At 55.8% G+C, this 23,185-nt stretch overlaps 1 protein-coding gene across 2 annotated transcripts; it reads left to right on the forward strand.

The window, feature by feature from the left end:
- Nucleotides 1-1,953: 1,953 nt before the first annotated feature.
- Nucleotides 1,954-22,905, forward strand: mbd6 (methyl-CpG binding domain protein 6). Of its 2 annotated transcripts, none has more exons than XM_068027727.1 (12): nt 1,954-2,255; nt 6,661-7,017; nt 8,493-8,595; nt 9,460-9,634; nt 10,046-11,785; nt 15,035-15,807; nt 16,289-16,469; nt 16,611-16,828; nt 18,325-18,969; nt 19,433-19,506; nt 20,163-20,238; nt 22,013-22,905. In XM_068027727.1, exons 2-12 carry the CDS (start codon nt 6,914-6,916, stop codon nt 22,082-22,084), a joined length of 4,161 nt encoding a protein of 1,386 aa, XP_067883828.1. In that variant the 5' UTR covers nt 1,954-2,255; nt 6,661-6,913; the 3' UTR covers nt 22,085-22,905. The 2 variants fall into 2 exon arrangements, with proteins under 2 accessions (XP_067883828.1, XP_067883829.1); XM_068027728.1 differs by having other exon boundaries at nt 6,899-7,017.
- Nucleotides 22,906-23,185: the final 280 nt, after the last annotated feature.

Consider the following 23,185-nt stretch of genomic DNA (forward strand, 5'->3'; position numbering starts at 1 on the left):
CCCCTGGAGAAAGTTGTTGTCGTAACACACCCCATCCATCGGAGAAAGTTGTTCTTGTAACACCCCCCCATCCCTCGGAGAAAGTTGTTGTTGTAACACACACCCTCCGCCCCCCCCCCCCGGAGAAAGTTGCTGTTGTTGCAGCACACCCCCTTCCCCTGGAGAAAGTTGTTGTTGTAACACCTCTCCCCCACTGGGGGAAAGTTGTTGTAACAACCCCCCAGAGAAAGTTGTTGTTGTAACACCCCACCCTCTCCCTGGAGAAAGTTGTTGTTGTAACACCCCCTCCCTCGGAGAAAGTTGTTGTTGTAACACCCCACCCTCTCCCTGGAGAAAGTTGTTGTTGTAACACCCCCTCCCTCGGAGAAAGTTGTTGTTGTAACACCCCACCATCCCCCATTATCACCCTGGAGAAAGTTGTTGTTGTAACACCCCCCCTCCCTCGGAGCAAGTTGTTGTTGTAACACCCCACCATCCCCCATTATCACCCTGGAGAAAGTTGTTGTTGTAACACCCCCCCTCGGAGAAAGTTGTTGTTGTTGTAACACTCCCCCCTTCCCCTGGAGAATGTTGTTGTTGTAACACCCGCTCCCCCTGGAGAAAGTTGTTGTCGTAACACACCCCATCCCTCGGAGAAAGTTGTTGTTGTAACACCCCCCATCCCTCGGAGAAAGTTGTTGTTGTAACACACACCCTCCCCCCCTTGGAGAAAGTTGCTGGTGTTGCAACACACCCCCTTCCCCTGGAGAAAGTTGTTGTTGTAACACCTCTCCCCCACTGGGGAAAGTTGTTGTAACACCCCCCAGAGAAAGTTGTTGTTGTAACACCCCACCCTCTCCCTGGGGAAAGTTGTTGTTGTAACACACCACCTTCCCCCATTATCACCCTGGAGAACGTTGTTGTTGTTGTAACACTCCCCCCTTCCCCTGGAGAATGTTGTTGTTGTAACACATCACCTTCCCCCATTATCACCCTGGAGAAAGTTGTTGTTGTTGTAACACTCCCCCCTTCCCCTGGAGAATGTTGTTGTTGTAACACCCGCTCCCCCTGGAGAAAGTTGTTGTCGTAACACACCCCATCCCTCGGACAAAGTTGTTGTTGTAACACACACCCTCCCCCCCCCCCCCGAGAAAGGTGCTGTTGTTGCAACACACCCCCTTCCCCTGGAGAAAGTTGTTGTTGTAACACCTCTCCCCCACTGGGGAAAGTTGTTGTAACACCCCCCAGAGAAAGTTGTTGTTGTAACACCCCACCCTCTCCCTGGAGAAAGTTGATGTTGTAACACACCACCTTCCCCCATTATCACCCTGGAGAAAGTTGTTGTTGTAACACCCCCCCTCCCTGGAGAAAGTTGATGTTGTAACACACCACCTTCCCCCATTATCACCCTGGAGAAAGTTGTTGTTGTAACACCCCCCCTCCCTGGAGAAAGTTGTTGTTGTAACACCCCCCCTCCCTGGAGAAAGTTGATGTTGTAACACACCATCTTCCCCCATTATCACCCCGGAGAAAGTTGTTGTTGTAACACCCCCCCCCCCCCCCGGAGAAAGTTGTTGTTGTCAAGCCAATAGCATTTTCTGGGCAGTCGAGCCGAGAATGACGTGACGCTCGGGGCGCCCTAAGCCCCGCCCACACAGGGGAGTGACTGTGTGTGTGTGTGGGGGGGGGAGGGAGGAACGAGGAGGGGGCGGGGCCGACGTCCCCCCCCCCTCCCCCCCCCCCGGGGAGAGCGAATCACGTGCGGCGCCCGGGTCCCGCCCCAGCCCTCTCCTCCCGTGATTGACGTATGGGGGGGGGGGGGGAAGAGCGGTGAGAGAATCACGTGACGTTGAGGCTCGAAGCCCCGCCCACCACGGTGCGCGCGCGTGTTGGTGGGGGGGGGTGTTTGAAGGGGAAGAATCACGTGACGCCAACCGCCGCCCACGGCCCCGCCTTCCTTCCCCTCCCCGCCCCAACAGTTCCGGTTCAGAGTTCACGGACGGCGCAAGCGCGTCCGGTCGCCCGTCGGCCGTCAAAAAAAAACTGGTGTTTTTTTTTTGAGGACATAAAAAATTTACAATCAATTAAAGATCAAGAGGGAGGGAAGCGGGCCGAGAAAAGAAATCCTGAGGTGGCGGCGGGGGGTGTGTGATTAAAATAACGCCGAGTGTAGATAGAGAGAGAGAGAGAGGGGGGGGTTTGAATATGGGGCGGCGGCAGCAGGAGGAGGAGAAGCGGCAGAAACAGCAGCAACAACGGCCGGGATGTCGCATCAGGTAAATTTAAACCCCCCCCCCCCCCTCCTCCCCTTCCAAACACACAGGTTCGGGAAAGTTCCAGCAGCTTCCAGGGAGCGTTTGACCCTTCTCTCTCTTCTCCCCCCCCCCGGCCGTCTTTGGTACATTCCAGCCCCCCCCCCACCAGCCAGGAGGATTTGGTACATTCCAGCCCCCCCCCCCCCCCCCACTACCAGCCAGGAGGATTTGGTACATTCCAGTGCTCCCCCCCCCCCCCCCCCCCCCCAAAATTACTGAGCTTTGGAATATTCCAGTGCGCCCCCGGGGCTGGGAGGATTTGGTATATTCCACCCCCCCCCCCTTTACCCTCCCCCCCTCTCTGGAGGGTTACAGAATGGACCCTCCCCCCTTTACCCTCCCCCCTCTCCGGAGGGTTACAGAATGGACCGTCCTCTCTTTACCCTCCCCCCTCTCCGGAGGGTTACAGAATGGACCGTCCCACCCCTTCACCCTCCCCCCCTCTCCGGAGGGTTACAGAATGGACCGTCCCCTCTTTACCCTCCCCCCTCTCTGGAGGGTTACAGAATGGACCGTCCCCTCTTTACCCTCCCATCTCTCCGGAGGGTTACAGAATGGATCCTCCCCCCTTCACCCTCCCCCCTCTCCGGAGGGTTACAGAATGGACCGTCCCCCCTTCACCCTCCCCCCTCTCTGGAGGGTTACAGAATGGACCGTCCCACCCCTTCACCCTCCCCCCTCTCCGGAGGGTAACAGAATGGACCGTCCCCTCTTTACCCTCCCATCTCTCCGGAGGGTTACAGAATGGATCCTCCCCCCTTCACCCTCCCCCCTCTCCGGAGGGTTACAGAATGGACCGTCCCCCCTTCACCCTCCCCCCTCTCTGGAGGGTTACAGAATGGACCGTCCCACCCCTTTACCCTCCCCCCTCTCCGGAGGGTTACAGAATGGACCGTCCCCCCTTTACCCTCCCCCCTCTCCGGAGGGTTACAGAATGGACCCTCCCCCCTCTCCGGAGGGTTACAGAATGGACCGTCCCCCCTTTACCCTCCCCCCTCTCCGGAGGGTTACAGAATGGACCGTCCCCCCTTTACCCTCCCCCCTCTCCGGAGGGTAACAGAATGGACCCTCCCCCCTCTCCGGAGGGTTACAGAATGGACCGTCCCACCCCTTTACCCTCCCCCCACTCTCCGGAGGGTTACAGAATGGACCGTCCCACCCCTTTACCCTCCCCCCACTCTCCGGAGGGTTACAGAATGGACCGTCCCACCCCTTTACCCTCCCCCCTCTCCGGAGGGTTACAGAATGGACCCTCCCCCCTTCACCCTCCCCCCTCTCCGGAGGGTTACAGAATGGACCATCCCACCCCTTTACCCTCCCCCCTCTCCGGAGGGTTACAGAATGGACCGTCCCCCCTTTACCCTCCCCCCTCTCCGGAGGGTTACAGAATGGACCGTCCCCCCTCTCTGGAGGGTTACAGAATGGACCGTCCCCCCTTTACCCTCCCCCCTCTCCGGAGGGTTACAGAATGGACCGTCCCCCCTCTCTGGAGGGTTACAGAATGGACCGTCCCCCCTTTACCCTCCCCCCTCTCCGGAGGGTTACAGAATGGTCCCTCCCCCCTCTCCGGAGGGTTACAGAATGGTCCCTCCCCCCTCTCCGGAGGGTTACAGAATGGTCCCTCCCCCCTCTCCGGAGGGTTACAGAATGGACCATCCCACCCCTTTACCCTCCCCCCTCTCCGGAGAGTTACAGAATGGTCCCTCCCCCCTCTCTGGAGGGTTACAGAATGGTCCCTCCCCCCTCTCCGGAGGGTTACAGAATGGACCGCCCCCCCTTTACCCTCCCCCCTCTCCGGAGGGTTACAGAATGGACCCTCCCCCCTTTACCCTCCCCCCTCTCCGGAGGTTTACAGAATGGACCCTCCCCCCTTTACCCTCCCCCCTCTCCGGAGGGTTACAGAATGGACCGTCCCCCCTTTACCCTCCCCCTTTAAAAGCAAATGGTATGTTGGCCTTCATAGCGAGAGGATTCGAGTACAGGAGCAGGGATGTCTTGCTGCAATTATACAGGGCCTTGGTGAGGCCACACCTGGAATATTGTGTGCAGTTTTGATCTCCTTATCTGAGGAAGCATGTTCTTGCTATAGAGGGAGTGCAGCGAAGGCTCACCAGACTGATTCCTGGGATGGCGGGACTGACGTATGAGGAGAGATTGGATCAATTAGGCTTGTATTCACGATAGAGTTTAGAAGAGTGAGAGGGGATCTGATAGAAACCTACAGAATTCTAACAGACTAGATGCAGGAAGGATGTTCCCGATGGCGGGGGGGAGTCCAGGACCAGGGGTGACGGTCTAAGGATAAGGGGTAAAGCCATTTAGGACTGAGATGAGGGGAGATTTCCTCACCCCAGAGAGTGGTGAGCCTGTGGAATTCTCTACCACGGAAAGCAGTTGAGGCCAAATCATTAAATATATTCAAGAAAGAGTTAGATCTAGTTCTTGGGGCTAAAGGGATCGAGGGACACGGGGAGAAAGCCGGGAACAGGGCACTGAGTTTGGACGATCAGCCACGATCGTACTGAGTGGCGGAGCAGGCTCGAATTGGCCGAATGGCCTACGCCTGCTCCTATTTTTCTATGTTCCTGTTGCATATTGATACTGACGTGCCTCATAAGCCTAGCGGCGGTGCTGTGTTTGCATTTCCTGAACCTTTCAATCGCTTCAGATGTTTCCAGCAGCAGCCTTTTAATACCAGGCCACAAGGCGTTAAACAGGAGCGTTATAAGCCAAATTTTGGCACCGAGCCCCCCACCCCAGACATTCAGGCAGGTGACGGAGAGGGTTAGGGAGGGAATTCCAGAGCCCGGAGCCCAGGCAGCTCAAAGCACGGTCGCCAATGGCGGAGCGTTGGAAATATTGGGCGCCGGAATTGGAGGAGCGGAGAGATCTCGGAGGGTTTTAGGGGCTGGAAGAGGTTGCAGAGACAGGGAGGGGTGAGGGCCCGGTGGGATTTGAAAAGGAGGGTGAGCATTAAGGCGTTGCTTAACCAGGAGCCAAGTGTAGGTCAGCGAGCACAGCGGGCGATGGGTGAACGGGGTTCGGACACTGGGGCAGCGGAGGTTTGGATGAGCTGGAGTCTACGGAGGGCGGGAGATGGGAGACCGGCCGGGAGAGTGTCGGAATGGAGTCTGGAGGTAACAAAGGTGTGGACGAGGGTTTCAGCAGCAGGTGAGCTGAGGCAGGGGCGATGTTACAGAGGTGGGTAATTGATCATTGGTGGGAGGGGAGAGGAGGGAAGGTAAGTAGGGACTTTGGTGTTCAGTCGATACCAATCTGGCCCTGTCTGATCTGTGCTGATTCAGTCCAGCTTGGATTGTCCTGGTCAGTATCGTTTTGGTCCACATAAGCACCGGAACATGAGGCCGTTCAACGAGATCACAGCTGACCTGTCACCTAACTCCATAACGCCTTTGCCCCCAGATCTCTCAATACCCTGGGTTAACAATCTACCAATCTCAAGATTTAACAATTGATTCCAGTATCGATTTGCCATTTGCGGGAGAGAGTCCCAAACTTCTATCACCCTCTCCGTGTAGCAGTGCTTCCTCATTTCACTCCTGAAAGGTCTCGCTGTAATTATTAGGCTCTGCGTTCCCCCCCCGCCCCCCGCCACCCCCAGTCCGACACTCCCCCAACCGGCGGAAATAACTTCTCTCCATCTACCCCGTCTGCTCCCCTTAATATCTTGAAACCTTTGACGAAATCGCCCCTCAAGCTTTTAAGTTCCAGGGTGCGCAACCCCAGTGCATGCAATCTCTCCTCGTAATTTAACCCTTGGAGTCCGGGTATCACTCCGCTAAATCGTGGGGCTGTTCTGATTTGTGGTGAGAGTTCTGCACAGCCTCCATACAGTCGGAGACACAAAATGCAGAAGCATTTGATACCACTCGAGTTTAGAAGAATGAGAGGTGATGTCATTGCAACGTATAAAATGCTGAGAGGCAGTTCCCCTCCTCCTTCCCTCCCTCCCTCTTCTCCACCCCCCCCCCCCCCCCCCCCTGCTGGAGAGTGTAGAAATGGGAGGAGGGGGGGGGGGGGGGTCACAGCCTCAGGATAAGGGGCCGGCCATTTGGGACTGAGACGGGGGGAGAAATATCTTCAGTGGGAGGGTTTGTGAATCTTTGGAATTCTCTACCCCAGGGGGCTGTGGATTGCTCAGTCGTTGAGTATATTCAAGACGGAGATCGGTTAGATTTTTGAACGCTCTGGATCGGGGAAGAGGGCGGGAAAGTGGATTCGAGACAGCAGACGGGCCGTGATCTTATTGAATGGGGCAGCAGGCCCGAGGGGCTGAATGGCCTCCTCCATGCTCCTGTGTCTTACGCTCTCGCTCTCTCTCTCTCTCTCTCTGTGTCTCTTTCAGCTCCCAGCTGTAGCCGCTCTACCCGAGACTGAGCGGGGGGGGGGAGTGACTCTGCGCAGCAGTGGACGGCTGGACGGGATGGATCCACAGTGGCTGGGCTGCCTCCCTTGCGGTGCACCGGGCGCGCGAGCAGATCTCGGAGGCAGGACGCTGCGTAGCACGGGCGCTCTCCCTGGGGGACAATGATGACGTGAAACCCAAGTTAACAGCAGCTGACCTTTTCTCTCTTGGGTCTCAGAGAAGAAACTGAAAAATGAACGGCGGCAAGGAACACGACAGAGGAGCAGGGACGGCGGCTGTGCAGATTCCCGTCGGCTGGGAACGAAGGCACGATCGGGAAAGGGTGGCTTATATCAGGTTTGTAGAGGCTTGATCTTCAACAGCGGAGAGGTTTGCATATGAACGGAGTCCGCTGGTCAGAGATTCAAAGAGTCCATTCTGCCTGTCGAATCTGTGCTGACTCTTTCAGTGAGTAATCCAGTCATTCGCATTCCAGGCCCCCCCTGCTCTTTCCCCATATCCCTGCTAATTTATTTTATCCAATTCCCCCCTTTTGAAAGTTACTATTGAATCTGCTTCCGCCGCCCTTTCAGGCAGCGCGTTCCAGATCACAACAACTCCCTGCGTTAGAATAAAAATTCTCCTCCTCTCTCCCCCCACCCTCTGGTTCCTTTACCGATTATCTTAAATCTGTGTCCCTTCAGCTGAACAGGCTGGGGCTCTTTTTCTCTCGAAAAGAGAAGGCTGAGGGGATGACCTGATTGAGGTCTTTCAAATTACAAAGAGGCTTCGGTAGGGTAGACGTAGAGATGTTTCCACTTGTGTGGGGTGGAGACCAGAACTAGGGGGGGTCATCCATATAAGACGGTCGCTAATAAATCCAACAGGGGAATTCAGGAGAAACGTCTTCACCCGGAGAGCGGTGAGAATGTGGGGACTCGTTACCCACAGGGAGTGGGTTGAGGGCGAACGGCGTTGATGCATTTAAAGGAGGGGGGAAGCTGGATAAACACACGAGGGAGAAAGGAATAGAAGGATATGGTGATGGGGGTGGGGGGGGGTGCGGGGTGGGGAGATGAAGTAGGGGGTGGGAGGAGGCTCGTGTGGAACAGATGGGCCGAGTGACCTGTCTCTGTGCGGTGAAATGCTGACTAATTCTATCGTTAGAAAGATTACACGTCTGCACAAAGGCTTGCAACCGCCTCCTACAAGGCCAGCTTGCACATGCTGATATTTAGATTCACGTTATCTCTCCAAGCTGTAGACTCAATGTCACCGTTATTATGTCTTGTTAACCTTGAACACTGATGTTTATCCGTGCACCTCAAAGCCGTGAGAGGTCAGAATAGTGACAGGTATTTTGCAGGCCTGGATATCTCTCCAGCGAAGGCTGAGGGGTGTTGTTGGTTGCACGGGTCGTGTGAGGTAATGCAGTTAGAAAGGTATAAGGGAGGAGAAATTCTGAAGTGAGGTTAGCAGCAGGAAGGCAGGCGGAGAGCATGCGCGGGTGGGAGGGTGGAGCGAAGGTTGAGGATGGCTGCGGGTAACACACGCACCTCTGTGTCAGAACGTTGTGGGTTCAAATCCCACTCGAGAGACGCGAGCGCAAAAGTTTGGGCCTGGCGATCCCCCGGGGTCAGCGCTGCCCCCTTGGCGACCGGTCGGAGGGAACGCTGCGCTTTACTTCATTACGCTTCCCATTAAAAAAAAAAAATTTTGAATACGCAGTTTTAAAACTCTGATATTTTAATGAGACTTTTTAACCTTTACAAGAAAATCCTGCGACGTTCCCTTTAACGGGGTAAACTGATATCCCTCTCTTTCCTCCACAGTCCGAGCGGTACTGTCCTTTCCTCTGTGGAGCAGGTGAGGATGTACCTCTTGACCGAGGGAGCTTGTAAGTGTGGCCTGGAATGTCCTCTGATATTGCACAAGGTAGGTTGGAACTGTGTTCTGGCCCTCATAATCGGAGTGCATTCAGTATTCCGTAGGAATCCCTCAGGATCATAGGACTGTACAGCGCAGGAGTGCATTCGGCCCATCATGCCTGTGCCAAGCTCTTTGAACAATCTATCCAATTAGTCCCCGCTCCCCCCTTTCCCCTGCTTCTTTTCCCCGCCCCCCCCCCCCCCCCCACATCCCTGCCAATTTCCCCCCTTCCAGTATTTATCCAATTCCCCCTTCTGGAAGTTACTATTGAATCTGCTTCCACCGCCCTTTCAGGCAGCGCGTTCCAGATCACAACAACTCCCCGCGTTAAAAAAGAAATGAAATTCTCCGCCCCCCCCCCCCCGCCCCTCTGGTTCCTTTACCGATTTTCTTAAATCTGTGTCCCCTCTGGTTACCGACCCTCCCGAGACTGCAGACAGTTTCTCCCTCTCTCTCTCTCTCTACTCTATCCAAACCCCGTTCCCGGTTCCGAACGCCTCCATTAAATCTCCCCCTTAACCTTCTCTGCTCCGAGGAAGAACAATCCCAGCTTCTCCCAGTCTCTCCGCATTGACTCAAGTCCCTCGTTCCCCCGGGGACCGTTCTGCTCAATCTCCTTCCCCCCCCCCCCCCACCCCGCCCTCTCCCAAGGCCCCGACATCCTTCCCTAAAGTGCGGGGACCGGAATAGGGACAATTCTGTGGCATCACAGAAAGGTACACGGTGAGCTCGGTGGGCTTGGGTCACTCCTCCCGCCTGTCTGACGGTTTGAGGAGGTCAAAGCTGGTTGCGTTGCCGCGTGCACAGATTAATCAACCCTCCTCCTCCTCCTCCTCCTCCCGCCTCCCCCCTCCCCCCTGTCGCACGCAGGTGTTCAGCTTTGATCCAGCAGCGACCGTTAAACAGAGAACAACCGAGGACGTCAAAGCAGACGAGGATGTGACGAAACTCTGCAATCACAAGAGGAAAGTTGTCGCCATGGCAACCCTCCACAAAAGCATGGAGACACCTCGCCCGTCGCTGACGCCCGGCATCCCTACGACTGGTGCGTGGCAATTAAAAATCAGAGAGAGGGAAAAAAAAAAACTGTCCGCGACCGCCTCCACAAAAAGGAAGGAAGGGTTTGCGGTTTTCTCCAGTACCTTTAACCGCCTCGGACTGTCCCGAAACGCCGAACAGGCGAGTGGGGTGGGAGGGGGGGTGCTTTTCAAACGCAAGACGCAGTCGTGTACGCCAGCCAGTTTACACACGCCTCGCCCCCCCAAACCCCGGCGGTTGCAGAAGGCACCACCGCCTTCTGGGGGGGGGGGGGGGGGGGCAACGAGCTCTGGCCTCGCCAGCGACTCTCACAACCCGTGAAGGAATTTTTGAAAAAAAATAATTGGCGACTGTTAATAAATTCCGAGAATGTGGCATTGAGGATTTATTTTGTTGTTGTTTCTGTTCTGAATTTCAGGGGGAAACTGCAGCCAGTTTTCGCACGCTCCTCCTCTGGGATTGAAGAAGGTGATGAGTAAGGCACCCCCCGCCCTGGCACCCGAGCACAAGAACGCTTTTCTCTCCAAGTTATTGGCGGCTCCCGGCCCGACGGCGAGACCCTTCCAGCCGGGGCAGACCCTGGGTCAGAGGCCGGAGGCCCGTCCCCCGTGCGCCCGGCAGAGGCACGGCAGCTCGGACCACAGGCAGATGTCTCCCCGGGGCTGGGGGCAAGGGGACGGGGTCAGCTCGATGGAGGCTGGCCCCCAGTCGCCCAGGCTTGAAGCTAGGACTCACTCCACCTGCAGCCAGGAGCTGCGACCGGGCTCCACTCACGCCCCACGCCGGAACCCGTCGGCCCCCGCCGTCTTGCCCCAGAAACCTCAGGCGCCTTGCGTCCCGGTTGCCCGCCCTCATCCTCCCCTCCGCTCTCCAAAGAGTCCCGCGCTGAAGACCCCCTGCGGTTTTGCCCCGGGACCCGAGGCCGCGGTGGCCCCCGCTTTGTTCTTGAGGCCCTGCGATGCGTGGGACCAGGCGCTCTGCCCCGGGAGCGATCCCCTTGGCCTCCTCCGCCCCGTCCCCGCCAGCCCGGAGAGTCCGGGCGGCACCGTGCCCGCGAGCGGGCCCCCCGGGCAGCCTCAGGTCTCCGCCGTGAATGTAAACCTGCCTTCTGCCGCCTTGCCGCCGTCAGGCAGGGCGGGTCACGGGGACTGTGCGGCCAGGTCGCCGCAGGGGTCGCGCCCCTCGTCCGTCTCCTCCTCCTCCTCCTCTGACCAAGGGGGCCGTGCATTTCAGTCCCCCCGCAGCTCCTCCCGACCTCTCTGCAGATCCCCGCGGACCCTGAGCTCGCCCATGTCTCCTCTGCCGCCCAGCCCGACTGCCAAGTCTGACGGGATCCTCAGGTCCTACCATGACCTACCCAGCCTGCTCTCCTCCTCCTCCTCCTCGGTGGGCGTTGGCCACCAAAGCCAGCTGCCCGCACCACCAGAGACCCCAGCCCAGCCCAGCCTGCTCGGCATGCCTTTAAGCCAGATCTTTGGCCATCACAACGCTGCCTTCTTCCCGGCCAGCAGCCTGCTCTCTGCCGCGGCCAAAGCCCAGCTAGCCAGCCAGAGCAAGGCGGTTGCCGGCGAGCCCGGGGCCCCAAGCACTTTACCAAACGGTTACCCCCTGCCCGGGTTCCTGGGCCCCGCGGCTGGGGGCGGGCAGGCCCGACTGACGGCGCCGTCTCCCAGGGACCCCTCCCGCAGGCGGAAGCCCGCCACGCCGACTGTACTGAGCATGCTCAGACAGTCGCACGGCCTGCGGCTTGAATCCGACTCCCCGAGGAGCAAGGTGCCCGGGCAGGCTGTGCCGCAGACGCTCCACTCCTCCTGCTCTCCGGCAAACGGCGGTGCCAGCGGCGCTGTCACTGCCACTGCTCCTGCCTCCCCTCCGTCCTTCCTGCCTTGTCATGACAGCCAGCTGAGCCCCATGGCCCCCGGCCTATCCTGCCCCTCGGCCCACAGCCTGCTTCTAATGAATGTGCCTGTTGAAGAAGGAACCTCTTGCCAAAGTATAAGCACTAACTTAGTCCCAGGCTATCAGGATGCCGGCAGTCCCCTGCTGGGCCTGGTCGCTCAGCTCGAGCCAGCGTCTGGGAGCAACGCGCCGTTACTGAAAATCCCGGCCTCCGCCTTGCTGGCGGTTCCCGGCAGCGTCCGGAATGTCGCCAATCCCGGTAAGCACGGAGGGCTGTTTCGACCTGCGCGCTGGGCAGGAGAGAAGCACGGGCGTGAAGCAAAGCGACGGATGCGTTCGATCCTTTTGAACTAAGCACCGGCGCCAAGGGGGGAAGTGATCAGTTCCTTCACTCCGACTAACACAAACTCTGTTCCCCAGCCACTGAGCTCAGCCTCAGTATGAGTTCCCCCACACCCCGCATTGCATCATTTTCACACTCCATCCTCCACGCTGCTGTCCGTTTCAGCATTCTCTCTGTCAACCTGAAGCCTGTAACCATCTTCATCTCTGTCGACTACTTTGCCAAGCTTCCTATCATCATCTGCTGCTCCCTTCACCCGGGTCTCTTGTCGTTTTATAAAAAAAAAATTTAAGAGTAATCGACCCCAAAATTTAAGAGTAATCGACCCCAAAAACCGACCTTTGGGGAAACACCACTGCGAGCCATCTGGGGAGTCACTTACCACCCAGTCCGTGCCGGCTCTCCACGGAGCGGTCAGCCCGCGCTCGGTCCCCCGTCGCCCTGCGGGTTTATTTCCCCTCACGTGCCCGTCCACTCTCCTTCCGAAATCATCGATCGTCTCCCGCTTCCACCACCCTCGTCGGCAGTGAGCTCCGAGTCTGGGAAGACATCCGCTGCCACCAGCCTGTCAGTGAGACAATTCCTTGTGGGTACTGCCGCTTTACCCTTCCCTCCACGGGCTTCCATCTTCTTAATGAGCCTCCCGTTTGGCACTTTGTCAGGCGCCTTCCGAAAGTCCATCTACACAACATCCACTGCACTACCTCAAATCAACCTCCTCCGTTACCTCATCAAAGAATTTAATCCGGTTATTCGGGCGCAGTTTGATCATCATAAATCCATGCTGCCTCTCCTTAACTGACCCATGCCTTTCAAATGCTGGCGTTTAAGCTCGACGGCAGTCTGCTCCTGCTCATCGAACTCAATCAGCATAACTCTGTCCCTCCTTCCCTCGTGCTTATCCAGCTTTACTCTGTATCTAACCCCCGTGCTGTGCCTGTCCTGGGAGTGTTTGATGGGGGACAGTGCAGAGGGAGCTTTACTCTGTATCGAACCCCCCTGTACTGTACCTGTCCTGGGAGTGTTTGATGGGGGACAGTGTAGAGGGAGCTTTACTCTGTATCTAACCCCCGTACTGTACCTGTCCTGGGAGTGTTTGATGGGGGACAGTGTAGAGGGAGCTTTACTCTGTATCTAACCCCCCCCGTGCTGTACCTGTCCCTGGGAGTGTTTGATGGGGGACAGTGTAGAGGGAGCTTTACTCTGTATCTAGCCCCCGTGCTGTACCTGTCCTGGGAGTGTTTGATGGGGACAGTTAGAGAGAGCTTTACTCTGTATCTAACCCCCCGTACTGTACCTGTCCTGGGAGTGTTTGATGGGGGACAGTGTAGAGGGAGCTTTACTCTGTATCTAACCCCCCCCCCCCGTGCTGTACCTGTCCCTGGGAGTGTTTGATGGGGGACAGTGTAGAGGGAGCTTTACTCTGTATCTAGCCCCCGTGCTGTACCTGTCCTGGGAGTGTTTGATGGGGACAGTGTAGAGGGAGCTTTACTCTGTATCTAACCCCGTTTTTTTTTTTTTGGTGACCTTTATACCCCAGACCCCTTTTATATATTTTTTATGTCGAGGGGGCCTTTATTCCTCAGGCCCCCTTTATATATTTTTTATGTCGAGGGGGCCTTTATTCCTCAGGCCCCCTTTATATACACACTTATATTTTTAAAATAACTTTATTAAAACCAGATAAATAAACAAAAAACTCAAATTAAAATGCCGTTTTTTTTTGGTTTTTTTTATGTCGAGGGGGCCTTTATTCCTCAGGCCCCCATTATATATATTTTATATGTCGAGGGGGCCTTTATTCCTCAGGCCCCCTTTATATACACACTTATATTTTTAAAATAACTTTATTAAAACCAGATAAATAAACAAAAAACTCAAATTAAAATGCCGTGCTGTACCTGCCCTGGGAGTGTTTGATGGGGACAGTGTAGAGGGAGCTTTACTCTGTATCTAACCCCCCCGTTTTTTTTTTTAACATTATGACAGCCACCAGCGGCTCGCTGAATTCATCCGCTGAGGGGAGGGGTGTGACTGGGCCTCACCAGACAGGAAAGGCCCTGCCCTCACTCCCCGGCCTGTGCTGAGTCAAATGTGATGGACACAGTGTAGAGGGAGCTTTACTCTGTATCTAACCCCCGTTTTCTTTTATAAGGTGACCTTTATACCCCAGGCCCCTTTTATATTTTCCACATCGAGGGGGCCTTTATTCCTCAGGCCCCCTTTATATACATATTTACAGTTTTAAAATAACTTTATTAAAACTAGATAAATAAACAAAAAACTCAAATTAAAATGCCATTCTCGGCATCAACGATGCACTCCAGTCCCTGCGGTGCCCACCGGTCACGGAAGGCCTCAAGCATACCGGCGGACACCGCAGGCTCCTTGTCCAGGGACACCCGGGCGCGAACGTAACCGTGGAAGAGGGGCAGGCAATCGGGGAGGACGGACCCCCCGACGGCCCGCAACCTGGACCTGTGAATTGCCACCTTGGCCAGGCCCAGGAGCAGACCGACGAGGAGATAGTGTTTGATGGGGACAGTATAGAGGGAGCTTTACTCTGTATCTAACCCCCGTGCTGTACTTGCCCTGGGAGTGTTTGATGGGGACAGTATAGAGGGAGCTTTACTCTGTATCTAACCCCGTGCTGTACCTGTCCTGGGGAGTGTTTGATGGGGGACACTGTAGAGGGAGCTTTACTCTGTATCTAACCCCCCGTACTGTACCTGTCCTGGGGAGTGTTTGATGGGGACAGTGTAGAGGGAGCTTTACTCTGTATCTAACCCCCGTGCTGTACCTGTCCTGGGGAGTGTTTGATGGGGGACAGTGTAGAGGAAGCTTTACTCTGTGTCTAACCCCCGTACTGTACCTGTCCTGGGGAGTGTTTGATGGGGGACAGTGTAGAGGGAGCTTTACTCTGTATCTAACCCCCGTACTGTACCTGTCCTGGGGAGTGTTTGATGGGGGACAGTGTAGAGGGAGCTTTACTCTGTATCTAACCCCCGTACTGTACCTGTCCTGGGGAGTGTTTGATGGGGGACAGTGTAGAGGGAGCTTTACTCTGTGTCTAACCCCCGTACTGTACCTGTCCTGGGGAGTGTTTGATGGGGGACAGTGTATTTCTGTTAATTGCTTTTAAGACCCTCTGTTTCCTGTTTGCAGAAGCTGTTTCTCCGCCTGCCTCTATCTCCATGGCGGGCAGAGGTCACCCCGCCATCACCAAGACAACGTCAGTTCTCAACCCTGGTGTCGTGGTTACCAGTACAGTAAATGAGTCACTGCCTGGGCAGCTGCCTCTCGGAGAGGGCTTCCCGTTCATCAGCCAGGATCAAGTGCTTCCATTCGGGCAGACAGTGCCCAGTAGCCCTGGGTTTCCCGGAACTCTGAACCCCAGCCTGCTTGGCCCGTTGCCCATCCCCTTCCCTGTCAGCCAGCCACAGACCCTGAACCAGAATCCCTTAAACCTGGTTCCCACTACAATGGAAGGGCAGGGAGACGCCATACCGAACCTCTTCGGGTTACTTAACCCTACTCTCCAGACAGCTTTATCTCCAACTTCCAACGACGCCGATGGACAGACACTACAAGCCTTGCAGATTCTTGTCACTGCTCTGCTTCAGAGCCACTCCCCGGCAGCCATTCTCCCCCTGGCATCCATCAACCTCCCTCTTCCGGACTTGACACAGCAGCCGCCGCCTGTTCTCCAGCTCCCCACCCTTCAGGAGCAGCTGCCCGGCCAGCCAACCGGGGACAGGCCGGAGGGGCTGCTGGCCAATCCCCTCGGCAACGCTTTCGGCGGACTCTCCGGCAACGACGGGACCTCGCAGCCCCTCCTCTTCCCGGCGGCACCCGGCGCCCCGGCCTGGCTGGGCCTGAATCCCCAGTTGCTGGCTGCGGTGCTGAGTTCAACAGATGGTGTTACCAGTCAGGCTCAGGTATGGGACGGGCGCGTGGCAGAATGGTGTTCCATTGATGAATTTATTTTTGTGTCGGGTGTAACAACATAATCGATCGTTCAGCACCGAGCCTGTTACACAGGAAGAGTAGGAGGCCCATTCAGCCCCCTCGAGTTCCAGATTTCCGCTCCCCCTTTGTGCTTCCCGACACATCACCCCTGAACGGCCCGGGCTCTAACTTTAACGTAATTCAAATAGGAAACGCTGGAAATAGTCCCAGACAGTGTCAATGGAGAGAGAAGCAGAGTTAATGTTTCAGGTTGGTGCCCTTTCCTGTTGAAGTGCGCGATTGAGTTTTGTGTGGTGACTGATTCTCACCCCCTCTCTCTCTCTCTCTCTCTCTCTCTCTCTCTCTCTCTCTCTCTCTATCTCTCTCTCTCTCTCTCTCTCTCTCTCTCTCTCTCCCTCCCTCCCTCTCTCTCTTCCCCCACCCCCCCTTGCTCTCTCTCCACCTCCGCAGGTCTGCAATTCGTCCGTTCCCTTGGGATCCACTGCCTCGACCTCCTCCCCTGCCTCCCCTAACCTGGAGGGTAACACGGCGATGTCGGCGAGCGAGTCAATGCTGCCGTTAACTGGACATGGGAAAATCCACGCCTTAATGCCTCATCTCCTGAACCCTCTGCTGGGAGCCAGTTTGCTGGGTGAGAGTTATTGATGTACGGTGTAGAATCATTTAAGGGGGAAGCTGGATAAACACACATTGGGGGGGGTGGTGGGGGGGGGGTGGGAAAGGAATAGAATGGCCTGCTTCTGTGATGTAATCTCTCGTCTTCTCCCTTCAGGTGACCTGTCCGCGTTGAACAGCAGCCTGAACGAGCCGCAGCTGCCGGGGATGCAGGCAATGCTGAACGGCAACCCCTGGCAGCTGCAGCAACAGCAGCCCCTGATACAAACTCTCCAGGGACCTTTGGGCATCCAGCTGCTTCCGAGCCAGACCCCCCTGACAGGACAAGCAAATCATCACACTAACCCCCTCGCCTGCCTCTTCCAGAATGTCCAGGTGAGTCTGCGTGTCTCCGGTCTCTCGCTCTACCTCTGCCCCTCCTCTTCTGACCCATACTGGGTCCATCAACACACAGTACAATCCCCCACCCCTCCATATGTCTAAAACAGGCAGTCGCTAACAGTTAACCTTTTGCATTAATGTCTGTCTTTAAAAGGTCACTGCTCAGACAGCGAAGAATGAGGAGAGGCAATATAAACTAAATGACACAGTTTTAAAGGGGGTACAAGAATGGAGAGATCTCGGGGTGGGGGCAGGGTTTGTTGGTGGGGGAGTTTTGGACATATTATTTGAAGGTGGGAGGACAAGTTGAGAAGGCTCTTTTCTTCATAAAAAAAAAAATAGCATAAGGGATCCTGGCTTTAGTAATCGAGGCACAGAGTACAAAAGCAAAGACGTTACACTAAAGCTTTACGAACACTGTTATCCCCCGGCTGGTGTACTGTGTCCCAATCCTGTGCCCCGCTGTTCAGGGAGGATGTCGGGGCCTCGAAGAGGGGGTGCGGAGGAGATTGAGCAGAATGGAACCAGGGGACGAGGGACTTCAGTCAATGCGGAGAGGCTGGGAGAATCTGGGATTGTTCTTCCTCGGAGCAGAGAAGGTTAAGGGGGAGATTTAATGGAGGCGTTCGGAATCAGGAGGGGGGTTTGGATAGAGTAGAGAGAGAGAGAGAGAGAAACTGTCTCCAGTGGCGGGAGGGAGGGACACAGATTTAAGATAATCGGTAAAAGAACCAGAGGTGGGGGGAGAGGAGGAGAATTTTTATTTTAATTCGGGGAGTTGTTGTGATCTGGAACGCGCTGCCTGAAAGGGCGGTGGAAGCAGATTCAATAGTAACTTTCAAAAGGGGGAATTGGATAAATACTGGAAGGGGGGAAAAGTTTGCAGGGATGTGGGGGGGAAAGAGCAGGAGGGGGGAGAGTGGGGACTAATTGGATAGATCTTTCAAAGAGCCGGCACAGGCCGAATGGGCTCCTGCTGTGCTGTATCAGTCTCTGATAGTGTCTTCAAGTGCCCCCGTATTCCAGGCAGAATTGGCCGTCTTCGCCTAGCAGTACTGAGGGAGTGCCTCACTGTCAGAGGGGCCGTCTTTCGGATATGACACCAAACCGAGGCCCCCGTCTGCCCCCTCAGGTGAAAGTAAAAGATCCCACGGCCACTGTTTTGAAGAAGAGCGGGGGGGGGGGGGGGGGGGGGGGGGAGGGAGGAGTTCTCCCCGGTGACGGGGGGGTCAATATTTATCCCTCAACCAACATCACTAAAGAAAACCCACGTGATCTGGTCATATTCACGTAGCTGTTTGTTGTTAGCTTGCTGTGCGCACATTGGCTGCTGCATCTCTTACAATGCCGCACTGCTGCACACTTCATTGGCTGTGAAAAGCTTTGGGATGTGGCGGAAGAAGGCGCTGGGTAAATGCAAGACCTTTTGTCCTGTCACCTTGCTTCGAGCTTCTGTTTGACTGATTTCTCACGGTCTTCCTCTCTCGCAGCTGAACATGGGCCAGTCTTTGGCTCCCGGTAAAGCAGGGAGCCTCCCCGACAGCTCCTACACCAGCCCCGCTCCTTCCCACCACCCTGCCCCAGAGCCCCAGCAGAACCTCGAGGGGATGGAGCCCTGCATCGACGCCCGGGTCAGCGATGGGGCGATGAGCACAGAACCCGGCAGCGACTGCCGCCAGCCAAGCCCTGCGCCAGCCTTCAGTACCACGAGTGCCTTTACAGCCTCTCTCTCCGAGCCTGGGTCACGGAAGGGAGTTGAGGAGGGGGCGGGCAGCCAACGTGCCCCGCAGCGGAGCAGCAAGCGGAAGGAGGAGGGCCCACGAGGGACCGGGGTCAGCCACGGTCGGGGCGCGACGAAGGAACATCGCTGTGGGTGCAGCGTGCGGGCGAACGGAGAAATCTCAGGGCACAACGGTTGCACGGAAGAGCCTCGGGGCACGAGGCGGGAGTGCGTGAATGGACGGTGCGGGCTGGACACTGGTATCGGGGGGTCGGCGGAGCATTACCGACACCGGACGTCAGGTTGCAACTGCACGGAGGAAGGGCAGGCCAATGGTTTCCCTTTGAGATCAGGCAAGCATGGGGGAAAGAGTAATGCACAACACCCCCGTCAGGGGAAGAGAGGGCAAGACAAGGTAAGAAAAGTGAAAGACAGATTTCTCTCTTTTCCCCCCCCCCGAAAATTCCACTCTTTACCTCCAATCCCTCGGCTCTGGAGTTCCCTCCCTAAACCTCTCCGCCCCTCTCTCTCTCTCTCTCTCTCTCTCTCCTCCTTTAAGATGCTCCTTAAAACCTCCCTCTTTGACCACCAGTCCCACTATCTCCTTCCCATAGCCCGTTGTCGGATTTTGTCTGGTTTACGCTCTTAATGACGTCAAGGGCACTGTGTAAACACCATTGTTTGTCGTTGAGCTCGGCTGAGACTCCTAAACTCATTTCAGGCGAGATCCCAACAAAGGACTTTCAATGGGTGCACGTTTTCACAGAATCGTGACACGTTCAGGCCTTTGTTTTTTGGCAGCCGTACAATTGACTCACTGTCTCTGTCTTTCCCCCACCCTCCCCCACTCCTACCACTGTTGACTGAACCCATCCCAGGTGAACCCGGAGACTGTGAAAACGCTATCTGGAACACTCGACAGCCCACACAGAACGAGAAAAAGAAGCAAAAAGTAAGGAGGATTCGGGGCTGTGGCCTTTCTGACGGTCTCCTGCGTTCTGAGACGATTGTGGATTTCCCAAGGGATTCTGCAGTGAGGTGTGGGGGCGATGTTCGTACAGAGCGAAGAGTCGTTCTCCTCTCCGACTCAGAGGCCTATGCCCTCATGCTTAACCCCACTGAGGGCGAGAGGGCGCGGGAAGAGGAGGAGGCCATTCGGCCCCTCTGTCGTTCAATCAGATCACAGCTGATCTGCAGCCCCACCTATTGGATTTATGACCCCCTGGTTCTGGTCTCCTCCCGCAAGTGGAAACATCTTTACTTCCTGCACCTTTTCTAACGAACCCCTTTCGTGCCCTTAAAGACCTCTGCCGTCAGAAGGTCGGGCGGTAAGAGAAACCCGAGGCAAAGTACAGCAACACCCAGTTTCCTTCCTGTCCCGTCCCGTCCACCCCGTGTAATCTCCTGCGAGAAGCGAGAAAGCTGGTTATCAATTTTTTAGGTAAAATGGGGAAACGGGGGTAAGGGTGTTAGCGAGGGGAGTGAGCGTTCTCCTTGGAGGGGGCAACTGCAGCGTGACGCGTTCCCATTATAAACAGGGGTAAGGGTGTTAGCGAGGGGTGTGAGTGTTCCCCTGCACCCATTGACGAAAGCTCCTTGTCTCTCCAGCACTCCAAAAATGAGCAGCAATCTGGAGGTTGCTCTACAGGAAGCCATGATGGAATTGGACCAAATTACAGCCCATGTAAGTAATATTCCAGGGAACGCCAGGCCCTGTTTCACCCCTCCCGCCCTCCCTGCCGTAGGGTCAGTGCCAAGGGAGCGCCGCACTTTCGGAGGGTCAGTACTGAGGGAGTGCTGCATTGTGAGAGGGTCAGTACTGAGGGAGTGCTGTACTGTGAGAGGGTCAGTACTGAGGGAGCACTGCACTGTCGGAGGGTCAGTACTGAGGGAGCACTGCACTGTCGGAGGGTCAGTGCCGAGGGAGCGCCACACTGTCGGAGGGTCAGTGCCGAGGGAGCGCCGCACTGTCGGAGGGTCAGTACTGAGGGAGTGCTCCACTGTCGGAGGGTCAGTGCCGGGGCATTCACCGCACTGTCGGAGGGTCAGTACTGAGGGAGTGCCGCGCTGTTGGAGGGTCAGTGCTGAGGGAGTGCTGCACTGTTGGAGGGTCAGTGCCGGGGCATGCACCGCACTGTCGGAGGGTCAGTGCTGAGGGAGTGCTGCACTGTCGGAGGGTCAGTGCCGGGGCATGCACCGCACTGTCGGAGGGTCAGTGCTGAGGGAGTGTTGCACTGTCGGAGGGTCAGTACCAAGGGAGTGCCGCACTGTCGGAGGGTCAGTACTGAGGGAGTGCTGCGCTGTCGGAGGGTCAGTACTGAGGGAGTGCTGCGCTGTCGGAGGGTCAGTACCAAGGGAGTGCTGCGCTGTTGGAGGGTCAGTGCCGAGGGAGTGTTGCACTGTCGGAGGGTCAGTGCTGAGGGAGTGCTGCACTGTCGGAGGGTCAGTGCCGGGGCATGCCCCGCACTGTCGGATGGTCAGTGCTGAGGGAGTGTTGCACTGTCGGAGGGTCAGTACCAAGGGAGTGCCGCACTGTCGGAGGGTCAGTACCGAGGGAGTGCTGCGCTGTCAGAGGGTCAGTACCAAGGGAGTGCTGCGCTGTCGGAGGGTCAGTGCCGAGGGAGTGTTGCACTGTCGGAGGGTCAGTGCCGAGGGAGTGTTGCACTGTCGGAGGGTCAGTGCCGAGGGAGTGTTGCACTGTCGGAGGGTCAGTGCCGAGGGAGTGCCGCGCTGTCGGAAGGGCCGTCTTTCAGATGAGTCCTGGTGCCCAGTGGCCAATATTTATTCCTTCCCCAACATCATTAATAACAGATTACCAGACCTCCTGCTTCTTTTGTCTGTAACCCTGCGGGTCCCTGGCCCTCCTGTCCGACTCCCTTTTTAAATTCTTAAATCAGCCGGCAGCACCTTTTCCGGGTCGAGCGTTCCAGATCCCGAGAACTCCCCGTGTGAAAACATTTCTCCCCGTCTCCCCTCCCCATCTGTACCCAGTGATTTTGAATCTGTGGCCTCTGGTTATTGACCCAGTCGCCTGAGGGAGGGGTGTTTCTCCAGCAAAACCCCCTCGTCATCTCAGAACCTCCGCCCGGTCACCTCTTAACCGTCTCTGTGCCAAGGGGAAAGGCCCGAACTTTTCCAACCCCTCCTCGTAACCGAACCTCCCTCGTTCCCGGTGATCCTCCTCTGCACCCTGCCGAGCTACAGCCTTCACATCCCTCCCGCTGAGGCCGAGCCGTTGACACATAAAAGTTTCAGCCTGACCCGTGCGCTTGTGTGTTTTATAAAACTGTGTAACCACTGTCAACGTGCACAGTCGCCTCTTTTCATTTAAGGATTTGTATGGCTGCTGAGCCAGCGCTTTCCAAAATCCCGTTTCCTTCCGCGAGTTGCTTCGACTGGGATTCTTAAATAAATAAATAAATAAAACCCAGCCCCTGAACAATGGCTTATCGTTTCAGGCTGACCAGCGAACTCCAAAAGAGAAATTACGGAAGCCAATGAGAAACAAGCAACGGAAAATCATCCGGTGACGCTGGGCCCCCCCCACACAGCTGCCCCCTCCCCATCGCGAGCAGATGGTGGATCCGAGGAGTTCGTCTGGGAAACGTATTTTATATATATAAATATATATATATATGTGTGTGTGTATATATATATATATATATATATATATATATATAAAAATATATATATTTTAGTTTTGCGTTCTTTTGGGTTTTTAAAACGCAAAAGTCTCTTTTTTTTTTAAAAAAGAAAAACTGGGCATCAGTAGATGGGGGTCGGTTGCCATAGGGACGGGGGGGAGGGAGGGAGGGGTTAGAGGCTCCTGCAGGTCAGGAGTTATCAGCTGAACTGAGAATGCACGGGGCGCACCGTCCTGGGTCCGATTGTCACCCTCCGATGGCCTGAGCTGGGGGAGGGACAACTGTCACCATCTACTGATAGCACAGCCTTACTGCAGGCAAGTACCCGACGAAGCAATAATGAAGAAGGTACTGTCGAATCAGCCTCCTGTCGTTGCCCTCTATTTAAACCTTATTCCCCCACTCCCCGCACCTTCTCTCCTCAAACACTCGAGGGGTATAATATATATATATATTTTTGAAGACTTGCGCCGCAAGGCAACCAATTAATGACTTGCAGTCTGCACTTGTATTCCACCCCCCCCCCTCCCCCTTCCAGATTCCTGACTTCAGCTACACTTGGGTTGGTTAATTTTTTTTTTTAAATCCTCCCCTACCCACCCCCTCCCACCCCCTCCCTCCTGTTTGTATAGTCTGCCCAAAGCGATTTTGAATACTTTTAATATAATCAGGTAGAATTAAATAAATAACCCACACCTGTCGAATTACCTGCTCTGCTTTATTGTTTTATTCCATATTTCGGTTTCTCTCTCTCTCTCTCTCTCTCTCTCTCTCTCTCTCGCTCGCGCGCGCACGCGCTCACGTTTATTCAGACTCCGAAAGCCGTCGGGCGTAAGCCGCGCCGATTTGTTTGCGAAACCTGAACGGGCCGTTCGGCCCATCCGCTCCGTGCCGGCGTTTCTGCTCCACACGAGCCTCCTCCCGCCTCACCCGCACCATCACCAGGTCAGAGGCTGGGAATCCTGCAGCGAGTAACTCACCTCCTGA

The sequence above is a fragment of the Heterodontus francisci genome, unplaced genomic scaffold (genome assembly GCF_036365525.1).
Source record: "Heterodontus francisci isolate sHetFra1 unplaced genomic scaffold, sHetFra1.hap1 HAP1_SCAFFOLD_1631, whole genome shotgun sequence".
NCBI classification, from domain to species: Eukaryota; Metazoa; Chordata; class Chondrichthyes; order Heterodontiformes; family Heterodontidae; genus Heterodontus; species Heterodontus francisci.

What these genes read in the sequence shown, in the direction of transcription:
- mbd6 (XM_068027727.1), top strand. Translation starts at nt 6,914, where the DNA reads ATGAACGGCGGCAAGGAACACGACAGAGGAGCAGGGACGGCGGCTGTG. An exon ending in GAAAGGGTGGCTTATATCAG is followed by an intron (nt 7,018 to 8,492) that starts GTTTGTAGAGGC and finishes TTTCCTCCACAG; the next exon opens with TCCGAGCGGTACTGTCCTTT. An exon ending in GTGTTACCAGTCAGGCTCAG is followed by an intron (nt 15,808 to 16,288) that starts GTATGGGACGGG and finishes CCACCTCCGCAG; the next exon opens with GTCTGCAATTCGTCCGTTCC.